General features: G+C 39.7%; 1 protein-coding gene and 1 pseudogene across 1 annotated transcript in view; one reads left to right on the top strand and one right to left on the bottom strand.

Annotated features, from left to right (window-relative positions):
• LOC124518523 (ankyrin repeat domain-containing protein 26-like) overlaps nt 1-22,768 on the bottom strand; it is a 105,181-nt gene that overhangs the window by 19,607 nt on the left and 62,806 nt on the right. The window contains exons 13-16 of the mRNA XM_047088518.1: nt 7,825-8,038; nt 5,812-5,995; nt 2,767-3,723; nt 838-984 (exon numbers count right to left, since the gene is read on the bottom strand). Of these exons, the coding sequence (XP_046944474.1) occupies nt 838-984; nt 2,767-3,723; nt 5,812-5,995; nt 7,825-8,038 (1,502 nt within the window). The remainder of the gene's footprint in view (nt 1-837; nt 985-2,766; nt 3,724-5,811; nt 5,996-7,824; nt 8,039-22,768) is intronic.
• LOC124518455 (dnaJ homolog subfamily C member 10-like) lies at nt 12,022-15,262 on the top strand (annotated as a pseudogene).

Raw genomic sequence — 22,768 nt, 5'->3', positions numbered from 1 at the left:
AATGGCAGGACACAGATAATGTTCTCAATTCTCGCTTTTGGGCGTACATACTATACATGATCTGAATATTTCAGATCATGTGCTTTGACAACATGTCTAAAAGGCAAAGAAAATGAAGGAAATGCCTAAGTTCAAGTGGTTTGTTAAGTGATCTTTCTGTACAAGTCATCCTGAAATCAATACAGATTCTTCCCAAAAGTGAAGATGAGAACTAAGACAATTCTCTGAAACATCCCATTAAACATTATCTTCTGATTTTATCCAGCTTGCCTCATCATGGTAATAGAGATATCATTAAAAAACATTGTTTAGCAGGGGACAAAAGTCTCTTGGGGCACCTGGGTGGCTACGTCAGTTAAGCGTCCAATTCTTGCTTTCAGCTCAGGTCATGATCTCACGGTTCATGAGACTGAGCCCACGTTGGCTCTACACTGACAGCATGGAGGCTGCTTGCGATTCTCCCTCTCTCCTCTCTCTGCCCCTCCCCTGTTAACATGCACGCACACACTCTCTCTTGCTCTTTCTCTCTCAAAATAAATAAATCAACTGTAAAATAAGTTTTACATTAAGAAAGAAAAAAGTTTCTCAATTTCTGTGAGGAAGGAGACAAAAGCCTCAACTTTCCTAACTATTACAAGAAAAAAACGTATAACGCAAATAGTAAAATGAAAGTCAGAGTTTACGAAATAAATGTATTGTAAAGATACTAAAATCATAATCAATTAATTATAATGAGAATACAAAAGAAAGCGGTCCATGGAAGTTCGTATCCTAAAACACCTTATATTATTTAACCAGCTATAAGTTAACTGTTGACAGGTTACATTTACTACATACTTGACTTCTGATTCGACCTAATTTCTTCTTGAGATCCCGTCTCTCATCTTCCAGACGAAGATGTGATATAACCTCCGGGGAAGCGTGTGACATAGACTGTTTCTTCAGAGTATCAGCCAGTTTTTGTTGAAGTTCTCTCACAACTACCTAATAAGACATTTCTGTTACTGATTTTCTAAATCATCTTATTATTAAATTATGTTAATAATAGACAACTCTACCATGCGTACTTTGAGAAATATCACCACATACATCAATTCACCTTCTTTTATTTTTTTTTTAATTTTTTTACCGTTTATTTATTCTTGAGACAGAGAGAGACAGTGCATGAACAGGGGAGGGGCAGAGAGAGTGGAAACACCGAATCTGAAACAGGCTCCAGGCTCTGAGCCGTCAGCACAGAGCCCGACACGGGGCTCGAAATCACGGACCGGACCGTGAAATCATGGCCTGAGCCGAAGTCGGACGCCTAGCGACCAAGCCACCCAGGCGCCCCAATTCACCTTCTTTTAGCAACACATACACATTCCTGTTCACTGAATTCAGTTAAAGAACAAAAGGTGTTATCTCCCTGCCTAGTCAGGATGATGTCACTTAGATAATGAATTCAGCCTCACTATCCATTCTCCACTGGTGAATTTGCAAAGCTTCAAAACCTACAGAAGTCTCAAAAAGAAATGGGGACATAGTGGGCACAGCAGTCGTAAATTCTATATTATGAAAGGGTTTCTCTCTTTTTTTATTGCAGGCTTAAGCTACCGTCAGAATTCCTCACATATCCAATCCTCTGCTCTTATCCTTCTAATAGACTCCTATCTCGGGAGTAAAGTAAAGTCATTCCAATGGCCCCTGCTTCCACCCCCCTCCCCTGACCTCAGCTCCTACAGCTCTCTCCCCTACTCACTCCATTCCTGCTAAACAAGAATCCTGCAACCCCTCCTTGGTCTGAAAATGGAGATCCAATGCCAAATTAATAAATCACAGAGAGATACAATTCTCTTTGTACTGGACAAACTTATGCCCACATGACAGTAACTGAGCTTCGAAATGAGCAAATTATTTGTAAAAATATTTAAAATAAGTTATAAACAGCAGTGGGAAGATTACTCAAACATGGCTTTCCTGACACTCACCACAGTTGTCCCAAATTATGATGTAGTGTAAAGTAGATGCCTTTAAAGAATTAAGAGGTTGTAGGAACACATGATTTGAGACTGAAAATTGAAATTTATGTGAATAAAAATAAAATCATACCAACTTAAAATGTATAAAAAGCTACCAAAGGAAAAGTACTACCAGAAAGAGCACCTACACTTCATTTCATCTGGGAAATCTGAAGTGACTGTCCAGTTAACTCAATTAATTGGATCTAAGTTTCAAAATACTCATTTTACCTTTGAGCATTTTCATTTACCAGCTCACCACAGTAATAAAATGCGGTGGCAAAGATTACAATTATTATTGTAGGGGGGGCCTGGGTGGCTTTCTCGGTTAAGCAAGCAACACTTGATTTCGGCTCAGGTCATGAATCTCACAGCTCCTGACTTTGAGAGTCCTGTGTCGGGCTCCATGCTGGCAGTGCAGAGCCTCCTTGGCATTCTCTCTCTCTGCCCCTCCCCAGCTCATGTTCTCTCTCCGACTCTCTCTCAAAACAAACTTAAAAAAATATTATTATAGCAGTATAAGACTATCATCTAGTAACAGTTTATAACTTAACCTCTTAAAGTTTCATAGGTGACATAGTATCTGTACTCAAATCAAAACACCTCTCAGGTCTAATTTTTATTTGCTGCATACGAGTTATGCTTTTTGTTGATTTATAGTCTTTTTTTTTAATATTCAACTAGATTCACAAGTCAGCCATAATCAAATATTACCTGAGTTTTCTTTCTGGAAATCTGAAAAACTGTTATCTTTCTGGATACTTACTTCTAATTTTCCTTTCTCATTTTTATACTTATACATTCTTTCTTTTAAATGTTTACATTCATTGATTAACTCGTTATTTCTTTCTCCCAGCATAAGACCCTGTTCTTCACGTTTAGCTTTAAGGTATTTTTGGACATTCTGAAACTGGTCTTGCATATTAATCACTAGCTTTTCTTCACTGTCAGCTTGGTTGTGAGCAGCATCTAGTTGCTGTCTAAGCAACATATTTTCACTTTGTAGTTGAGATAACCTTTCCTCGAAGGATTCCTGCTTTGCAATGTATTTATTCACTTTACTTTGTTCCTTCTGATACATGTGTTCAATTTCCATCTTCTGGCATTGTGTTTGGCTTAGGTCCCTTTGTTCACATTCTAAAACTACAGTCTTTTCTCTGAGAGCATCTTTTGTGTGATGGAGCTCAATTTCCAGGGCGTTGAATTTACTTTCATCTTGAGAAAGTTGCCGAGAAAGAAGTTCATTGTTATCTTGTAGTTTAGACACATCAAAAGTCATCTGGTCCTGTAAGTGACCATCTTCATCTCTTGGTCTCTGGAAAGCAAGTTCTAGGTCTCTTCTTGATGTCTGACTCTGATCATGATCGTGCACAGCAGTAGCCAGTCTAGCACGGTATGATTCAACTTCTGCTTCCAGGCTCTCTTTCTTTTGTTTTTCATTCTCCAGTTTAGACTTCAGCATCGTAATCTCAGCAGTCAGAGCATTAAGCTGTCCACTATATCGGAATATTGTTTTTGATAATGTTTCCTCATTCTGCTTTATGGTCTTTTGAAGATTGTCATTCTTTTCCTTTACACTTTCAATGTCTTCACAATATTTCGTTTCCTTTCTCTGGTTCTGATTTTTTATGGTGTCTCTTTCCAGTCTTAGCATGGCGATTTCATCCTGCAACATGTGGTTTTTATGCAACAGATCTTGCATTTTCTCACGACTATCAGAAAGCTAAGTAAAACAAAGGACATTTTCAGATCGCATTCAATAAAGTGACATTATCATGCTTTTCTTTGAAATTAAAGCATAATCTATGTTTAAACAATGAAAAGGTTACAGGAGGTGCCAGGGTGGCTCAGTTGGTTAAGTGTCTGACTCTTGATTTTGGCTCAGGGAATGATCTCACATTCTGTGGGTTCAAGCCCTACATCAGGCTCTGTGCTGACAGTCAGGAGCCTGCTCAGGATTCTCGCTCTCCCTCTCCCTGCCCCTCCTCTGCTTGTGTTCTCTCTCTCTCTCTAATGAATAAAGAAACATAGAAAGAAGAAAGAAAGAAAGAAGAAAGAAAGAAAGAAAGAAAGAAAGAAAGAAAGAAAGAAAGATTACAGTAAGTGAATATCCAACTGGAAAAAAATGAAGCTGGCTCCAAATCTCAAATTTTATGCAAGCATAAGTTCCCAAAAGTTCAGAACTTTAACTGAAGATAACGAAGGCATGAAAGTAAAAAAGAATTCGTGAGAAGTTTTCAGAATCTCAGAATTGGAAAAGCCTTTCTCTGATTTACAACAAACCAGAAGGCCTGAAATAAAAGATTAATAACTCTGACTACACTTAAAAATTGAGTTTACAGTAGATATCAAAAACACAGCTACCCCACAGTAAAATCATTAGCTCTGCATCTACTTGGACAGATTAAATTTCCTAAAATACTTTTCTTTCTGAGAATATATCATAGATATCTACTTTGCTAACATTTCTATAGTCAGTTATAAGAATAGATCTATTGATAACTGAGAAATCTAGGCAATGTATTATAATATAAACACTTCTCCATATATCAAAGAACTCATTTGGTTATCACAATTCTAGAATGGAGACATTAAAACGGTGAGCTGCAGGACTCTCCCCAGGTCTTCTCACTCCACAACTAGTGCTCTTGCACCAACCACTGCTACTTCTCTAGTGTAAATACACAAATATGAAAGAAGTCTTGGATTTCAAACTGCTGATAGGAAATAAGGTGAAATTTATACATCTCTTAGAAAATCATGAAATTACTGCTGCAATACCTTGTATTTCCTCTTCATGTTGAAAATAGTAATAAATATAAAAGAGGGGAAAGACACTCCACTATTTTATTAGGAATAAAATGCCTATCAATAAATTGTCATTAAGTGTATACCGTAGCATACCATTGTTTTCAAAAGTTCCTTGTAATGAAAGAGGACGCTACTTGAAGCAAACTGTTACTTTTCTCAAAAGTAGGAGACTTGATCCAAAAATATGATCTGGGAACTGGCTATACTCGTCCTCCTGTCCATTAGCAGAAGTGTTCAACTGATCTATTAATATATCAAGGCAGTGAAGTAACTGTTCAAAACCAAAACACATGTTGCTAGTAGCAATAGTTTTGAGATTAGGGAAAGCTCATCGATTCCTACAGAAAGTAATACAAGCCTCTCCTTTGGATGAGGACATTATGAATGTCACTAGTTGTTGCAGACAAATGCATTTAATCAAGAATATTATTTTATCCGATGAAACAAAAATGCCACCGTCCCCCATGCCCCTCCCCAAAAATATATGTGCTCTTAAAACCCTCTATAGTTTCCATGATGTACAGTGTTGGGTTTTTAAAATTTATATATACATACATGGAGAAAAAGTAATAATAATTAAAAAATAGAATGTATACAAATACGTACACACATGTACTTCAAAATGACTAAAGAAGATATTTCAGAATTCGTTTTCTTATGAGCCATTTCTAGCACCTTTTGCTTGTAAAAGTGATTGTTTAGACTTCCATCTTGTAATACTCTGGCCTTCTGTTCTGGAGAAAGTTGCCACTGTCACTGCACTTTTCTACAACCTGGAGATACATTTCATCACGATTTTGGTCTCATACCGTTAAAAAAAAAAGTCAAAAGCTGAAGAGGAAAACTTTAAACAAATGTTCCAAGGAACATGATCCCATGTTTTAATTTATTTTATACCTAAATAATATATATTGAGTCCAAGGGATACCATAAAATATATGTATAATACACTATATAGTATTGATGGAAACATACAATTTTTTCTCAAAAAGTAATTTACCTGATTCAAATGATCTTTTGCGGCCTTCAATTCCATGTTTCGTGTTCTAAGAGCGAGTTCAAATTCTTGTTTTGTTTCAACTTCTTTCTGATATTGGTCTTCTATTCTTCTTAACTTCTCCCTAATTTTTTCATACAACATCTCAGCATTTCTTCTTTTTTCTTCCTCTTGTTTTAAAGTAAATCTGCAATTTAATGTGCTTATTTTAAAATTTGTTTTGTTAGAAATAAAAAGTTCCTCTTATGATCTGGTTCCATATATGTTGGCTTACTGTGCAAATGAAATTTCTATGTTCTCACGTTTTTATTTTTTTCTTTCTAGGGCTCATGTTTTTAATTTGTCACTTCAATCTCTTCCAAAACATATAAACCATTGAAAAGAAGCAAGGACAAAGCGTTATGCAACTTAGTTACTTTTAGTCAGTAATAACTCTGGTAGATGTTGTAGGAAAGAAGTTTGAAATTATTCAAGAAAGTGAGAGTTGAAAATTACCCCTTTTCCCACAGGTATAATTATTCCTCCACAGGACAGATAATTCAGTTACTCATTAAAAAGAGAAGTTGCTGTTTAGAAACAAGTTTATCAATTCACTGGAAATACGATTTCCACTTGACGAAACATTACAGGTACCTCCAAATACGATGTGAAGTGTAAGAGAGCATCTGCGGATGTTGTTTACACAACATACACGTGCAGGTTACTGTCACCCAAGACTAGACTAGCAAGTCTAATATCTGTTGCCCTATACTTTTTGTTTCTTCTTCCACAACACTTGCAACTTACCTTGTTGATGATTACCTACTTTATGAATCACTTAAAAATCCCTTCTAGAACAACACAGGATACATATCAATTAAGTAAACAATAGAGAGTAATATGAGCTTTCAGCATACACTTTTGAATTAATTTTATCTACCTATGACAGAGATGTTGGAAAAACTTATCAGCAATCACTTTCCGTATCACTTTTTTTTAAATGTTTATTCATTTTTGAGAGAGAAAGGGAGAGCCCATGCAAACAAAGGAGGGGCAGAGAGAGAGAGAGGGAGACAGAAAATCCGAAGTGGGCTCTGCACTGACAGCAGAGACCTCAATGCGGGGCTCGAACTCACGAACCCTGAGATCATGACCTGAGCCAAAGTCAGATGCTTGAATGACTGAGCCACCCAGGCACCCCCATTTTCCTTTGTTTAAATTTTTTATTGAGGGAGAGATGACACAAGTGAATGAGGGCGGAGAGAGAGAAAGAGAGACAGAATCCCACGAGGGGCAGAGAGCGAGGGAGAGACAGAGACAGAGAGAAGAGGGGCTCACCCGAAGTGGGGCTCGTGCTCACCCAAAGCAGGGCTTGAGCTCACCCAAAGCCGGGCTCAAACTCAAGAGATCATCCCCTGAGCCGAAGCCAGATGCTTAACCAACTGAGCCACCCAGGCACCCCCACTTTACCTTTTAACCCCTGCATGTTAAGAATCCAATGGAATCAATTTTGGGGAATTTTACTGTCTTGAGAAAAATGACCATTTTATACTCTGTTGGTAGGTACAGAAATTAATATAAGCTTTCCTGAGAGCAATTTAAAAATATGGATCAAAGACCTTTTTAAAATTTTTTATACTTTAACCAAATTATATTATATTGAAGAATTTATTGCAAGTAACCAGAAATGTAGGAACAGATTTATATAAAAGACATTCTTGACAGCACTAATTAAAATACAGAAAGATGAAAAACAAGCAGAATTCAATCTGTTAAATAATGATGTTTCTTGGAGTATGGTGGACTTTTCCATGGCCATTACAATTGCGATTTGGAATAGACATTAAATTATTAGAAGTATTCACTGTTAAGAACGTGCTGTGTTATTTCCAAGAATCTCACACTTTACAACACTAAAGAAGTTTTCTTTCCCGGAAAATCCTATAAGGTTAAGTTTGCAGTTACAAAACTGCCCCTACACATCTGTCATACAAAAGTAAAGAGTTCAAATATTTCTTTAAACCCGAGATGCTATACCTCAAACTGCATACTTCACGTTCCCATTCCACTTTTTGATGCTCTAACCATGATGTCACGTCTTTGGCTTCTTGTAGCTCGTTTTGTAGTGCACTAACCGTTTTTTCCATTTTTTTAATTTTTCCCGTAAGTCGTTTACAGTGATTTTTGTTAAGTTTCCTTAATCCTTCATAGGAAACAAGTATATTTTGGATTTTTAAGAAGCCAGCAGAATCTGCATCAGAGAAGAAACAGAAACAGAAATAAAATATATGAGTACTTCTTGCATATACAGGATGGTGCATCTTCAATTCACTCATCCACACATTGAATAAATATATACCTTCAATGTAAGACATTATACTCAGCTCTACAGATACACTAGAGAAGACCCCTGGTTCGGGATTAGCTTAAAGTTTGGTGAAGGAGAAAGACAACTCAAATGATAAGTCTAAATTCAGATAGTTCCTATTAGAAAACAGAGTTCTGTGATCATAACTTGATCCAGATTGGGCCCAAGAAAGATAGATTTCCCTGAGGAAGAGGTAACTCTACTGAGGAATGAAGGATGAGCAGGAGGCAATTAAGCAAAGGAGGAAGACAAGCACTCTCGACAGTCTAGAGCATGTGCCGAAGTTCCACTGTAACCTGCTTCTGGCCAACATGGAGTAACGCGTACTGATTGATCTTCCTACCTGAAGCAGGCAAAACCAAAACAGACAAATTACAATTTTAACATGATTTTCAAGACACAGAACTTCAGACAATGAAGGACAATGATCCCTGAAAACAAAACACGTTAGCCTAACACATGCCCAAGCTCACTGCCTTGAGAGAGTTTTCAGGCTACGACCCAGGAGACATAAATGATTTAAAGAATAGACTCCTCCAGACTCCTTGAGTCGAGGTGACGAAACTGAGAGTCTGGTGAATTCAAGGCACATAGAGATGACAGGTCAGCATCCAGGAGAGGAGAAAGCAGAACACAGAAAGAACCCTGGACATCTGCAGAGGGTCCCCTTTGGCTACTCAGCAGAGTAACAACCAATGCATACATGGAAGGAAGTCATCAAGGGAAAAAAATCTGAAAAGATAGAGGAAACACTGCCTGGTGCTTCCACAGCACAAGGGACAGTATCTATTCACAGTAGCTAGGATAGAAAAACTCATAATTTGCTTTAGGCTGATCACCACTCTGGATTCATCCAATAATTCGTAATAGCAACACTAAAGGATCCATCTGTTTGTAAGTAACCTAACGATATCTCCAAACAAAGCATGAAAAGATAACTAGAGGCATAGAAGCTATTGTTTTAAAAACCAAATAGCACTTACAGAGATGTAAATCATGTTAGACATGAACAATACGATGGACAGGAATAAACACATATGAGACATCACAAAACAAAAGACTGAAGTTTAACATTGGCAACCTGGGAGACAACTTCAAGGGGGAAATACACAATTGCCCAAAGAGGCAGGGGAAAGGGAGAGGAAAAAAAATGGCCCAAATCTTCCTAAACTTCATGAAAACTATAATCCCACCGACCCAGGAAGGATCTGTCTAGGAAAGAAGAGATGGAAGTCAACTATTGTAATTTTCCTAAACTATATACGATGTGGTATAACATTAATGGAAGCTAGACTGTGATGTTTAACCCACAGACTATAAAACCTAAACCAACCACCACAATAGCAAAACTGAAAAGTTCTAGCTAGGAAGCCTAAATAAATAAGTGAATAAGTGAATAAATAAATAAATAATAAATGGATCAAACTGAATCATAAAAATGACTCGATTAAAAGAAAGCGGAAAAAGAAGAGAACAGGAACAAGGAGCAGATAGGACAAATGCAAATCAAACAGCATGATGACAGATTCAAATCAACTCTATCAATAATCACAGCAAATGAAAACGGTCTAAAAGCCTCAACTAAGACGCAGAGTGTCAGAATGGATAAAAAAGGAAGACTCAGCTATATGCTACCTATACAAAATGCACTTAAAATGTCAAGACAGAAATTTGTTCAAAAGACAGAAATATGATATAGCACACTAACACTTGACCAAAGAAGGCTGAGCTAGAGTGGCTATATGAATACCAGACAACACAGTTTCAAAACAAAAAATTATTACCAGCAATAAACAACAGGTCATTGTATAATCATAAAAGGGTCAATTAATAGCAATCTTAAATGTTCATGGATCCGTTAATAGCTTCAAAGTACCTGAAGCAAAAATTGATAGAACCGAAAAGAGAAATAGGCAAATCACAATTATAGTCTGATATTTCAATAGGCACAACATCAGCAAGGACACAGTAGACTTGACCACCGCTATTCTTCCCAAGGATCCATGGAACACTTACCAAAAAAGACGATACTCTGGGTCATAAAATGACTCTTAATAACAGGAAGAAGTCAAGAGGCCTGAAGTCATAAAACTGTGTCCCCTGACCACAAAGCAATCAAATCAGAAATCAAGAACAAAAAAATCTCTGGAAAACATTCAACTATTTGCGAACTACAGAACACATCGAAATATCCCCTGGGTCCAAGAACTAATGAAAAGAGAAAAAAATTAGAAACGATTCTGAACTGAATGAAAATGGAACCACAGTAGAATTTGTAGAGTCCTGCTTTAGTAGCACTCACATGAAGACTGATGGCACTGAATGTATACATCAAAAAAGAAGAGGGAAGTGCGATGCTCCTTACTGCCTTTGTGGCTCCTCCCCTGTTTCCCAGGCGCCCCTCCCCACCCTGCTCCTGTGGCAGTTGGAGAGCTGAACTTTGTTCACCTGCCCACAGAGCTGGCTTTCAGCCTGGTAGGGGCGGGGTGCACCACCTGCCCGGAATTGAAGGTGGGGGAGTAGCTGCAGGAGGCGACCACCCTACCCTGAGGTGGGCAGGGGCCATACTCCCGGCCCCTGCTCCCCCGGCCCCTGCTAACCCCCCCCCCCCGCCCCACGGCCCCTACGCCACTCCTCACCCCTGCCAACCCTCGCACCCGCCCCCCGCACTTCCAGCCACCTCACCCACCCCCCGCTCCCCACCCCCCCCACCGCCGCCCCCCACTCTCCCGCCACCCCCCACCCCCCTGCTACCGCCCCGCCCGCGCCAACCCCCGCCCCCACCACCACAGCAACCTCGCACACGCCTCACCGCACCGCCCCACCCCCGCCGCCGCCCCTGACCCTCCCGCCACCCACCACCCCCCTCCCACCTCCCGGCTCTAACCAACCCCTGACCTTGCCACTGCTCTCCTCTGCCCCCACCACACCCCCTCCCCCAATGCCCCGGGCCCCCCACCACACCACCCGCGCCAACCCCGCCCTTGCCACCCCCCTGCCACCCCGCCCCTGCCGCGCCCCCCCCCCCCGAACCCGCCACCCTCCCCGCTTCTGCTGGAGCTGGAGGCGGCGACAGTGGCGGAGGCATGGGCCCTTCTGGAAGGGAGAGCCCAATGTCTGTGCACCTGTCTCCCCTACCTTCTTCTCCACCCCTGCCATGGGTTTTGTGTTCTAGCTCCCCATCTTTTTCTGATTACCTACATCATCACCCTTCTTCCCGCCAGCCTCCTTTCCCAGCTTCTTGCCACAGTTTCTCTCACTTACGCCTCAGTTACTCAGGCTCTTTTTACCCTAGTCCTGCCAGAGAATTCGCACAACCAGCAGCACTTAATAGTCTCTTTCATGGGATGGCCCCATCCTTCCCCTCTCCCCGCATCTTTTCGGGGCTGATGGCAGCCAGAAATCCTTCCTATTGTGTTTACCGGCAGTTTCCAACTGGCCCTGACGCTTGGCGAAGATCAAGTCCACCACGCCCACGCTGCGAAGGGCCCCTAGGAGTACCACTTGTCCCATGGTGGTATTGGACAAGATGTTCTCTGTTTTCCTGGGGTTGTTTATTTTAGTCTGAATATTTGTTACTCTCCACCGCTATACTTTACAAAGGTATGTTCTGGTTGCATGACAAGGAGTTAGAAATGAGCCAGAGACCCTTTGCAGGTAAGGAGAAGACTTCGACATTTAGGATTAAAGGAAGAAAGGAGAAACAGAATGTTAAGAAGGTTATATTTCTCAAAGTATTTTGATATCTTTTCTGATCTGAGGAAGTACAGATTACTGACCCTACACAGATTGACACTTTGGGAGAAAATTTCATGATGCTTGATTCGCTCTTGGAGTAACGTAAACACAAGTTCTCAAACCTGCATATTCTCTCAGCTGGAATCAGCTGTATATCTGAATGTTCACTTCCATCAGAACTTGTATAAGAGAAAGAATGGGCGTCTGGTTCAACAAAAATGACTACGTCCGGGACCTGAAAAGGGTCATTCTGGTTCCTAATAGTGTATATGGCCATTTCAGTGGGCACAGATGGGGATTTTTACAGTTTACTTGGAGTATCCAGCACTGCAAGCAGTAGAGAAATAAGACAAGCTTTCATGAAATTGGCATTGAAGCTACATCCTCATTAAAAAAAACAAAACAACAACAACAAAAAAACAAGAATAACCCGGGGTGCCTGGGGGCTCAATCAGTTGAGCGTCCACCTTCCGCTCGCTCGGGTCATGATTTCACAGGTCGTGGGTTGGAGCCCCGCGGCGGGCTCTGTGCTGATGCCTTGGAGCCAGGGGCCTGCTTTGGATTCTGTGTCTCCCTCTCTCTCTGTCCCAGCCCACTTGCATTCCATCTCTGTCTGTCTCAAAAGTAAATAAACATTAAAATAAATAAATAAATAAATAAATCCACCAAACAAACAAATGAATAACCCGAAAGTACGGAGTGGTTTTTCAAAAATAAATAGAGCATATGAGGTACTCAAAGATGAAGATCTGTGGGAAAAGTATGACAAATATGGAGAAAAGGGACTTGCAGATAATCCAGAAAATGGCTTGTATGAAAGCTGGGATTATGGTTGTTATGATTTTGGTATTTATGACGATGATCCTGAAAGCAGAACATTGGATAGAAGAGAACTGGATGCTGCTGTTAATTCTGGAGAACTGTGGTTTGTGAACTTGTACTCCCCAGGATGTTCACACTGCCATGAATTAGCTCCCACATGGAGAGACTGTGCTAAAGAAGTAGATGGATTACTTCGAATTGGTGCTGTTAACTGTGGTGATGATAGAATGCTTTGCTGAATGAAAGGAGTCAACGGATCTCCCAGACTCTTCCTTTTCAGGTCTGGAACGGCCACAGTGAAATATCACGGTGACAGATCAAAGGAAAGTTTGGTGAGTTTAGCCATGCAGCGTGTTAGAAGCACAGTGACGGAATTATGGACAGGAAATTTTGTTCACTCCACAGAAACTGCTTTTGCTGATGGTGTTGGCCGGCTGATCACTTTTTGTTGCCAAGGAGGAGATTGTTTAACTTCATAGACACGACTCAGGCTCAGGGGCGTGTTGGATAGTGTTGTTAATGTAGGATGGATGGACTGTGCCACCCAGGACAAACTTTGTAAAACTTTGGTATCATGACAAGTACTACTGCCTATTTTCCTCCTGGCGCCACATTAAATAACAGAGAGAAAAGCAGCGTTTTGTTCCTTAATTCATTGGATGCTAGAGAAATATATTTGGAAATCGTGCATAGTCTTCCAGATTTTGAACTGCTTTCGGCAAATACACGAACGGGTCGATTGGCTCGTCATTGGTGGCTCTTACTGTTTACCTTTGGCAAACATGAAAATTCAAATGATCCTGAGTTGAAGAAACTCAAAACTCTACTCCAAAGTGAACATATTCAAGTTGGCAAGGCTGACTGTGCCTCTGCACCAGACATCTGTAGTAATCGCTCTGTATTTCGGCCATGTCTAGCAGTATTTAAAGGACAAGGAACCAAAGAATATGAAATTCATCACGGAAAGAAGATTCTATATGATATACTGGCCTTTGCCAAAGAAAGTGGTAACTCTCATGTTGCCACGCCTGGACGTCAAAATTTTCCTGCCGATGACAAGGAACCATGGCTTGTTGATTTGGTTGTGCCATGTTGTCCACCATGTCGAGCTTTATTGCCAGAGTTACACAAAGCATCAAAGCACCTGTGTGGTCAGCTTACGTTTGGTACACTAGATTGTACGGTTCACGAGGGACCCTGTAACACATAAAACATTCAGGCGGATCCAACAACAGTGGTATTGAACCAATCCAAGGTTCATGAATATGGAAGACATCACTCTGCTGAACAACAGATCTTGGAATTCATAGAGGATCTTAGGACTCCTTCAGTGATCTCCCTGAGGCCCACCACTTTCAATGAACTAGTTAAACAAAGAAAACATGATGAAGTCTGGATGGTTGACTTCTACTCCCCATGGTGTCATCCATGTCAAGTCCTAATGCCAGAATGGAAAAGAATGGCCCGGACACTAACTGGACAGTTACTGTGGGCGGTATAGACTGCCAACAGTATCGTTCTTTTTGTGCCCAAGTAAATATTCAGGGATACCCTGAGATAAGATTTTTCCCCCCAAACCAAATAAAGCTTTTAAGTATCACAGTTACAAGGGTTAGAAGAGAGATTAGGGGTCTAGGATTTCTACCTCAAGCATCCACAGATCTAATGCCTCAGACTTTTGATGAAAAAGTTATGCAAGGGAAAAATCACTGGGGGATTGAATTCTATGCTCCTTGGTGTGGTCCTTGGCAAAATTTTGCTCTCGAGTTTGAGCTCTTGGCTAGGATGATGAAAGGAAAAGTGAAAGCTAGAAAAGTCGACTGTCAAGCTTACGCTCAAGCATGCCAGAAAGCTGGCATCAGAGCCTATCCCACTGTTAAATGTTATCCTTACGAAAAAGCAAAGAGAAACATTTGGGGAGAGCAAATAGATGCCAGAGATGCAAAAGCGATCGCTGCCTTAATATATGAAAAACTGAAAAATCTCCACACTCATGGAAAGAGAGAGAAGGATGAACTTTAATGATGTGAAGATGAAGAAAAAAGAGAAAAGGAATTCTAACACATGGCATCAGAGGATCATCTTTGTAGGATGTTGCTACATTCTGGGTCGGAATAAAGGAACATTATCTCAGAAATGTAATCGCACCGTCTGAATTCTGTACAACATTGGTATAAATGAAGTGTCTGCAAGCTTTTTCTGTAAAAGGCCAAACTGTAAATATTTTAGGCTTTGTAGACCATGTACATTTGTCACACAGTCCTTTGTTTTTGCTTTGTTTACAACCCTTTAAAAAGTCTGAAAACTTTTCTTGGCTCAGGGCCATACACAAACAGGCCAAGCCACATTCAGTCCATGGGCCACAGATTGCTAAGCCCTGGAAATGATACTAAACCTGCCTGGCTCAAGCAGGAACCTACTCTGTCATGTACATACACGTCCAGGGTCTATTCCTTAAAGTTTTGTGGCTGGCCTGAAAGGAAATATCTTGGTATTAGGTTACCTGTCTTAAAAATTGTGTGAAATGGCCACCATGTGGCCAGGAGATACCTGATTTTCATGCTGTATTTTACTGAAGAGAGTTTCTTCTTTTTTCTTCCTAAAGGTTGAAGAACTGAATTTAATTTTTCACAATTGAGAAAAATTTTGGTAAAATAACTCCAATAGATTTCTACAGCATCTGGAAGAAGAAGGAGAAGAAAGAAGAAGAAGAAGAAGAAGAAGAAGAAGAAGAAGAAGAAGGGGAGGGGGACGAAGAAGGAGAGGAGGAAGAAGGAGAGGAAGAAGAGGAAGAAGAAGAAGAGGATGAGGAAGAAGAGAGGTCTGTTGGTTCCATCTTTAGAAACTAGAAAAAGAAAACAAATTAAAGCCAAACCAAGCAGACAAAAGGAACTAATAAAACTCAAAGACAAAATCACATGAAAGAAAGCAGAAAAATGATAGAGAATAATCGATGAAACTAAATGCTTTCAGGAGGTGAAAAAAAGGGATAAATTTCTACCAAGACTGATCCTGAAATGAAGAGAAACAAAGGAAATATTAACAATATATCAGAAATTAGTAATGTGCCATTACTAGAGATTCACAGATACTAAAAAAATGACAAAGTAATATTATGAACTTTATATAATTAATTTGACAACTCAGATGCAGTGGGTAAATCCCATGGAAGACAGAAATTAGCAAAGCTCAATCAAGAATAAGGGGTACCTCGCTGGCTCAGTTGGTAGAGCATGTGACTCTTGATCTCTGGATTGTGATTTCAAGCCCCATGTTGGGTGTAAAGATCGCATAAAAATAAAATAAAGTAAAATAAAATGAAATGAAATGAAATGAAATAAAAAATGAAATAAAGGGAAAAAAAAAGAATAGATTAGCTACCTAACTCTATATCTATAAAAGAAACTAAAGTCTTAGTTAAAGATCTTTCCACACAAAACAATTTCAGGGCCAAGTGGCTACTCTGGTAAATTCAACCAACATTTTAGGAACAGATGTCATCTATTCTACACAAAGTCTCCCCCAAAAATGGAGAGGAGAAATATTTCTCCCCTCATTCTATAATGCTAGCATTACCTGAAACCAAAACTAGACAAACATACTATAAGAAAGAAAATTCTGTCATAAGCATGGGAGCAAAATTTCTGAAGAAACCATCCACAAACCAAATCTAACACTACATTAAAGAGGGGGTGAGTCAACATGACAGAGAAGTAGGGGGACGTGAAATTACCGCATCCCTCAAACACAGCAGTGAGGCAAGAAGACGTGGAAATCTAGGCATTCGGGATACAGAGTGACATAAACATCTCCCGGGGCCCAGGGAGACAACTTGCCAGGTCATGGAGATTTTTAATCTATTTTTTCTGCACCTCTTCTGTATCTCCTTCTTCTTTATTTTCCTCTCTCTCTCTCTCTCTCTGTCTCTCTGTCTCTCTCTCTCTCTATCTCTTTTCCCTCCTTGGATTAAGTTGTATAGTATCTCTGATTCTCTGCCTGGTCAATTTTTTGTCTTCTTCTCTTTTCCCTTACCCCTGTCATTTCTCCCTTTGTATGAGATAAGACATCTTCCATCGCCCCCCCCCCCACTGTTTAAATTCTTTTCCAAGGTTACATTATGAACAAATCTAAGCACACCTAGTGGAATGGCCAACCCACCAATAGGAGTAGGGAAATAAAGCAACCAGAGTCACAACAACAGAGAGCATGAAACACACTCCAAAAATACCTGTTGAAGGGCCAGACCCTGGACAGCATATGACCCCTTTTTAAAATAGTACTGCTCTCAGGTGCAGGACACATGACAACTAGGAAAACACATAAAGTACTGAACACTGATGAAATGGAAGAATTCTCCTCAAAAGAAACTCCAGGAAGAAATGACAGCTAGAGAACTGCTCAAAACAGATATAAACAATAAATATACTGGCTCAAGAATTTAGAATAGTAGTTGTAAGATTAACAGCTGAGCTTACAAAAAAAGCATAGAAGACAGGAGAGAATCTATTGCTGCAGGGATGAAGGAACTGAGAAATAGTCACAACAATGAAGAAATACTGTAAATAAGATGCAAAATAAACTAGATGCAGTAATAGCAAGGATGGAGGAAACAGAGGGGAGAATAAGTGACATAGAAGATGAAATTATGGAAAATGATGAAGCCAAGAAAAAGGGTGATAAGAAAATATTAGACCATGAGGGGAGTATTAGAAAACTAAGTGATTCAATGAAATGTAATAATATCCATATCATCAAAGTTCCAGCATAAGAGAGAGAGAAAAGGGCAGAAGGTTTACTTGAACAAATTACAGGTGACAACTTCCTTAATCTGGAGAAGGAAGCAGACATCCAAATCCAGCAGGCACAGACAACTCCCTTCAGATTCAACAGGAATAGGTCTTCTCCACAGCATATCATAGTGAAACTGGCAAGTTACAAAGAGAAAGAGAGAATTCTGAAAGCAGCAAGGGACAAACGGGCCTTAGCCTACAAGGGTAGACACATATGGGTAGTAGCAGACCTGTCCACTGAAACTTGGCAGGCCAGGAGGGGATGGTAGGAGAAAGTCCATGTGCTGAATAGGAAAATATGCAGCTAAGAATCCTTTCTCCAGCAAGGCTGTCATTCAGAATAGGAGAGATAAGCTTTCCCAGAACAACAAAAACTAAAAGGGCTCATGACCACTAAACCAGTCCTGCAGGAGATCCTCAGGAAGACTATGTGAATGGAATGTTGCCAAGTCTACAAAGGACCAGAAACATCACCACAAGCATGAAACCTACAGACAACACAATGACACTAAATCCATATCTTTAAATAATCACTCTGAATGTGAATGGACTAAATGCCCCTATCGAAACACACAGGGTATTGGGATGGATTAAAAACAACAACAACAAAACCCATCTATATGCTGTCTACAAGAGACTTATTTTAGACATGAGGACACCATTAGATTGAAGGTTAGGGGATGGAGTACCATGTATTATGCTACTGGAAGTCAAAAGAAAGCTGGAGTAGCCATACGTAGATGAGATTTCAAACTACAGACTCTAACAAGCGATGAAGAAGGGCAATATGTCATAGTTAAGGGATCTATCCATCAAGAAGAGCTAACAATTATAAATGTTGGTGGCCCCAACTAGAGACCCCACAAATATATACATCGATTAATCACAAACATAAGCAATCTTATTGATAATCTTTTGGAAATTGTAGGTGACTTTAATACTCCCTTGCAACAATGGACAGATCATCTAGGCAGAAAATCAATAAAGAAACAAAGGCTTTGAATGATACACTGGACCAGAGGGATTTGACAGATCTATTCAGAACTTTTCATCCAACAGCAGCAGAATACACAATCTTCTCGAGTACACGTGGAACATTCTCCAAAACAGATCACACAGTGGGTCACAAAACAGCCCTCAATAAATATAAAAGAACTGAGATCATACCATGCAAATTTTCAGATCACAACACTATGAAACTTGAAATCAAGCAAAAGAAAAATTTGGAAAGCTTCTGAATGCGTGGAGGTTAAAGAACATCCTATTGGAGAAAGAATGGGCCAACCAGACGATGAAAAGAGAAATTAAAAAAATATGGCGGCAAACGAAAATGAAAACATGACAGTCCAAACCCTTTGGGATGCAGCAAAGGCAGCCCTAAAAGGAAAACACATTGCAATCCAGGCATTTCTCAAGAAATAAGAACAATCCAAAACACAAAATCGAACCTCACACCTAAAGAAACTAGAAGAAGAAGAGCAAAGAAACCCTACAGCCATTAGAAGAAATAATAGATTAGAGCAGAAATAAACACCATAGAATCCAAAAAAAAAAAAAAAACAACCAAAAAACAAAACGCAAAACACAAAACAGTAGAACAGATCAGTGACTCTAAGAACTGCTTTTTTTTAACGAATAAATAAACTTGATAACCCCCTAGCCAGCTTTCTCAGAAAGAAATGAGAATCCAAAGAGATGAAATCATGAATGAAAGAGGAGAGATCACAGTCAACACCACAGAAATTCAATTATTAGAGAATACTATTAAAATTTATATGCCAACAAACTGGACAACCTGAAAGAAATGGACAACCACATGGAAGAAATGGAAGAAATACCTAGACAACCACACACTACCCAAACTCAAATGGGAAGAAATAGAAAATTTGAACAGACCCATAACCAGCGAAGAAATTCAATCAGTTATCAAAAATCTCCCAACAAATAGGAGTCCTGGGCCAGAAGTCTTCCCAGGGGAATTCTACAAGACATTGAAAGCAGAGTTAATACCTATACTTTTCAAGCTGTTGAACAAAGAAATGGAAGAAAAGCTTCCGGACTCATTCTGTGAAGCTAGCATTACCTTGATTCCCAAAACAGATAGAGACCCCACTAAAAGGGAGAATGACAGGCCAATGTTCCTGATGAACATGGATGCCAAAATTCTTAACAAGATACTAGCAAATCCAATTCGGCAGTGTATGAAAGAATTCTTCACCATGATCAAGTGGGATTCATTCCTGGGCTACAGGGCTGGTTCAATATTCACAAATCAATTAAAATGATACATCACATTAATAGAAGAAAGGATACGATCATCCATATGATCCTGTCAATAAATGCAGAAAAAAAACATTTGATAAACTACGGCATCCTTTGTTAAGAAAAACCTTCAAGAAAGTTGGGATAGAAGGAACATACCTTAACATCATAAAAGCCATATATGAGAAGCTCGCTGCTAATAGCATCCTCAATGGGGAGAAACAGAGAACTTCCCGCCCCCCCCCCCACCACAGGAGATAAGGAACATGAAAGGGATGTCCACTCTCACCAGTGTTGTTTACCATAGTGTTGGAAGTCCTAGCCTCAGCAATCACAACAAAATGAAATAAAACTCATCCAAATTGGCAAAGAAGAAGTTACACTTTCACTTTTCGCAGATGACATGATACTCGACATGGAAAACCCAAAAGACTCCACCAAAAAGCTGCTCGAACTGATACATGAATTCAGCAAAGTCACAGGATACAAAAATCAACACACAGAAATTGATTGCACTTCTATATACCAATAATGAAGCCACAGAAAGAGAAATCAAGAAACTGAGCTCATTTAACAATTACAACAAGAACCATAAAATACCTAGAAGTCAACCTAACCAAAGATATAAGAGATTTGTATCCTGAAAACTATAGAAAAAAATATCAAAGAAATTGAAGAAGACACAAAGAAATGGGAAAACATTCCATGCTCACGGACTGGAAGAAGAAATATTATGAAAATGTCGATATGACCCAAAGCAATCTACACATTCAATGCAATCCCAATCAACATTGCACTGGCACTCTTCTCAGAGCTAGAACAAACAATCCTAAAATTTGTATGGAACCACAAAAGATCCCAGATAGCCAAAGTAATGTTGAAAAAGAAAACCAAAGCTGGAGGCGTCACAATCGCAGACTTGAGCCTCTACTACAAAGCTGCAATCATCAAGAGAGTATACTATCGGCACAAAAAAAGAGACACAAAGGCGAATGGAATAGAATAGAGAATCCAGAAATGGACCCACAAATGTATGGCCAACTAAACCTTGGCAAAGCAGGAAAGAGTATCCAATGGAAAAAAGATAGGCTCTTTAGCAAATGGTGCTGGGAGAGCTGGATAGCACCATGCAGAAGAATGAAACTGGACCGGTTTCTTACACCATACATAAACTCAAAATGGATGAAAGACCTCAATTTGAGAGAGGAAACCATCAAAACCCTAGAGGAGAACACAGGCCACAGCCTCTTTGACCTTGGCCACAGCAACTTCTACTCAACACATCTCTGAAGGCAAGGGACATAAAAGCAAAATTGGACTATTGGGACCTCATCAAGGTAAAAAGCTTCTGCACTGCAAAGGAAACAATCCACAAAATTAAAAGGCACCAATGGAACGGGAGAAGATATTTGCAAATGACATAAGGGATTAGCATCCATACTCTATAAAGAATTTACCAAACTCAACACCTGAAAAACAAATAATCCAGGGAAAGAATGGGCAGAAGACATGCATAGACACTTTTCCAAAGAAGACATCCAGATGGCCAACAGGCACATGAAAGGATGTTCAAGGTCGCTCATCATCAGGGAAATACAAATCAAAACCACATTGAGATACCACCTCACACCGGTCAGAGTCGATCAAATTAACAACACAGGAAACAACAGATGTTGGTGAAGATGTGCAGAAATGGGAACTCTCTTGCACTGTCGGTGGGAATGCAGGGTTGGTGCAGCTGCTCTGGAAAACAGTGTGGAGGTTGGTTCCTCAAAAAATTAAAATAGAATTACCCTACAACCCAGGAATTGCACTACTAGGCATTTACCCAAGGGATACAGGAGTGCTGATTCATAGGGGCACATGTACCCCAACGTGTATAGCAGCACTATCAACAATTGCCATATTATGGAAAGAGCCCAAATGTCCACCAACTGATGAATGGGTAAAGAAGATATGGTTCATATATACGATGGATATTACTTGGCAGTGAGAAAGAATGAAATCGTGCCATTTGCAACAACATGGATGGAATTGGAGGGTAGTATGTGAAGTGAAATAAGGCAGTCAGAGAAAAACAGATATCATGTTTTCACTCATATGTGGATTTTGAGAAACGTAACAGAAAAACATGGGGGAACAGAAGAGGGAAAAATCTTTTCAGACAGGGAGGCAAACCATGGGAAACTTTTAAATGCAGAGAACAAACTGAAGGTTCATGGAGGGGTGGGGGAAAGGGGAGAATGGGTGATGGGCATTGAGGAGGGCACTTGTTGGGATGAGCACTGGGTGTTGTACATAAGTAATGAATCTTGGGAATATACTCCCAAAGCCAAGAGCACAATATATACACTGTATGTTAGCTAACTTGACAATAAATTATATTTAATTAATTAATCAATTAATTAAACTATAGCCGTGTGTGTGTGGGGGGGTGGTGGAATCTAACAATACACTAAGGGATAATTTGTTATGACCAAATGGTGTTTATCCAAGAAATGCAGAGTTGGTTTAAGATTCGAAAACCAATTAGTGTTAGTCACCATATTAACAAACTTTTAAAAAAGGAAAATTATATGATCATCTCCGTAGGTAAAATAAGTCCCTTGTCAAAATTCAACATGCCATTCCAGATAAAAACTTTCAGCAATCCTGGAATACAAGGGAACTTCAATTATGACTTAAAACAAAACAAAACAAAACAAGTCATGATAACTCTACAGCTAACGTTACATGTAATGGTAAAAAACTGAACGCATTTCCTAGAAGATCAGGAAGAAGACAAGTAGGCCATTCACTGAATGACTTCTTCTCTTCAGCACTATACTAGCAGTTCTAGCCAACGCAATCAAACAAGAAAAAGCAACAAAGGACATCCAAATAGAAAATGAAGTGAAACTGTCTCTATCGCAATGACATGGTCACAAAATAGAAGTTGGCAAACTCCCACCTGTGGGCCACGTTACTTATTTTGGTAAATTAAATTTTATCAAAATACAGC

The sequence above is a fragment of the Lynx rufus genome, unplaced genomic scaffold (assembly GCF_022079265.1).
Source record: "Lynx rufus isolate CCGP_SWC_20201006 ecotype Redwood Valley unplaced genomic scaffold, mLynRuf1.p SCAF_24, whole genome shotgun sequence".
Lineage (NCBI taxonomy): Eukaryota > Metazoa > Chordata > Mammalia > Carnivora > Felidae > Lynx > Lynx rufus.
The sequence above is the reverse complement of the archived record's forward strand: the minus strand, read 5'-3'. Positions and strand labels throughout refer to the sequence as shown.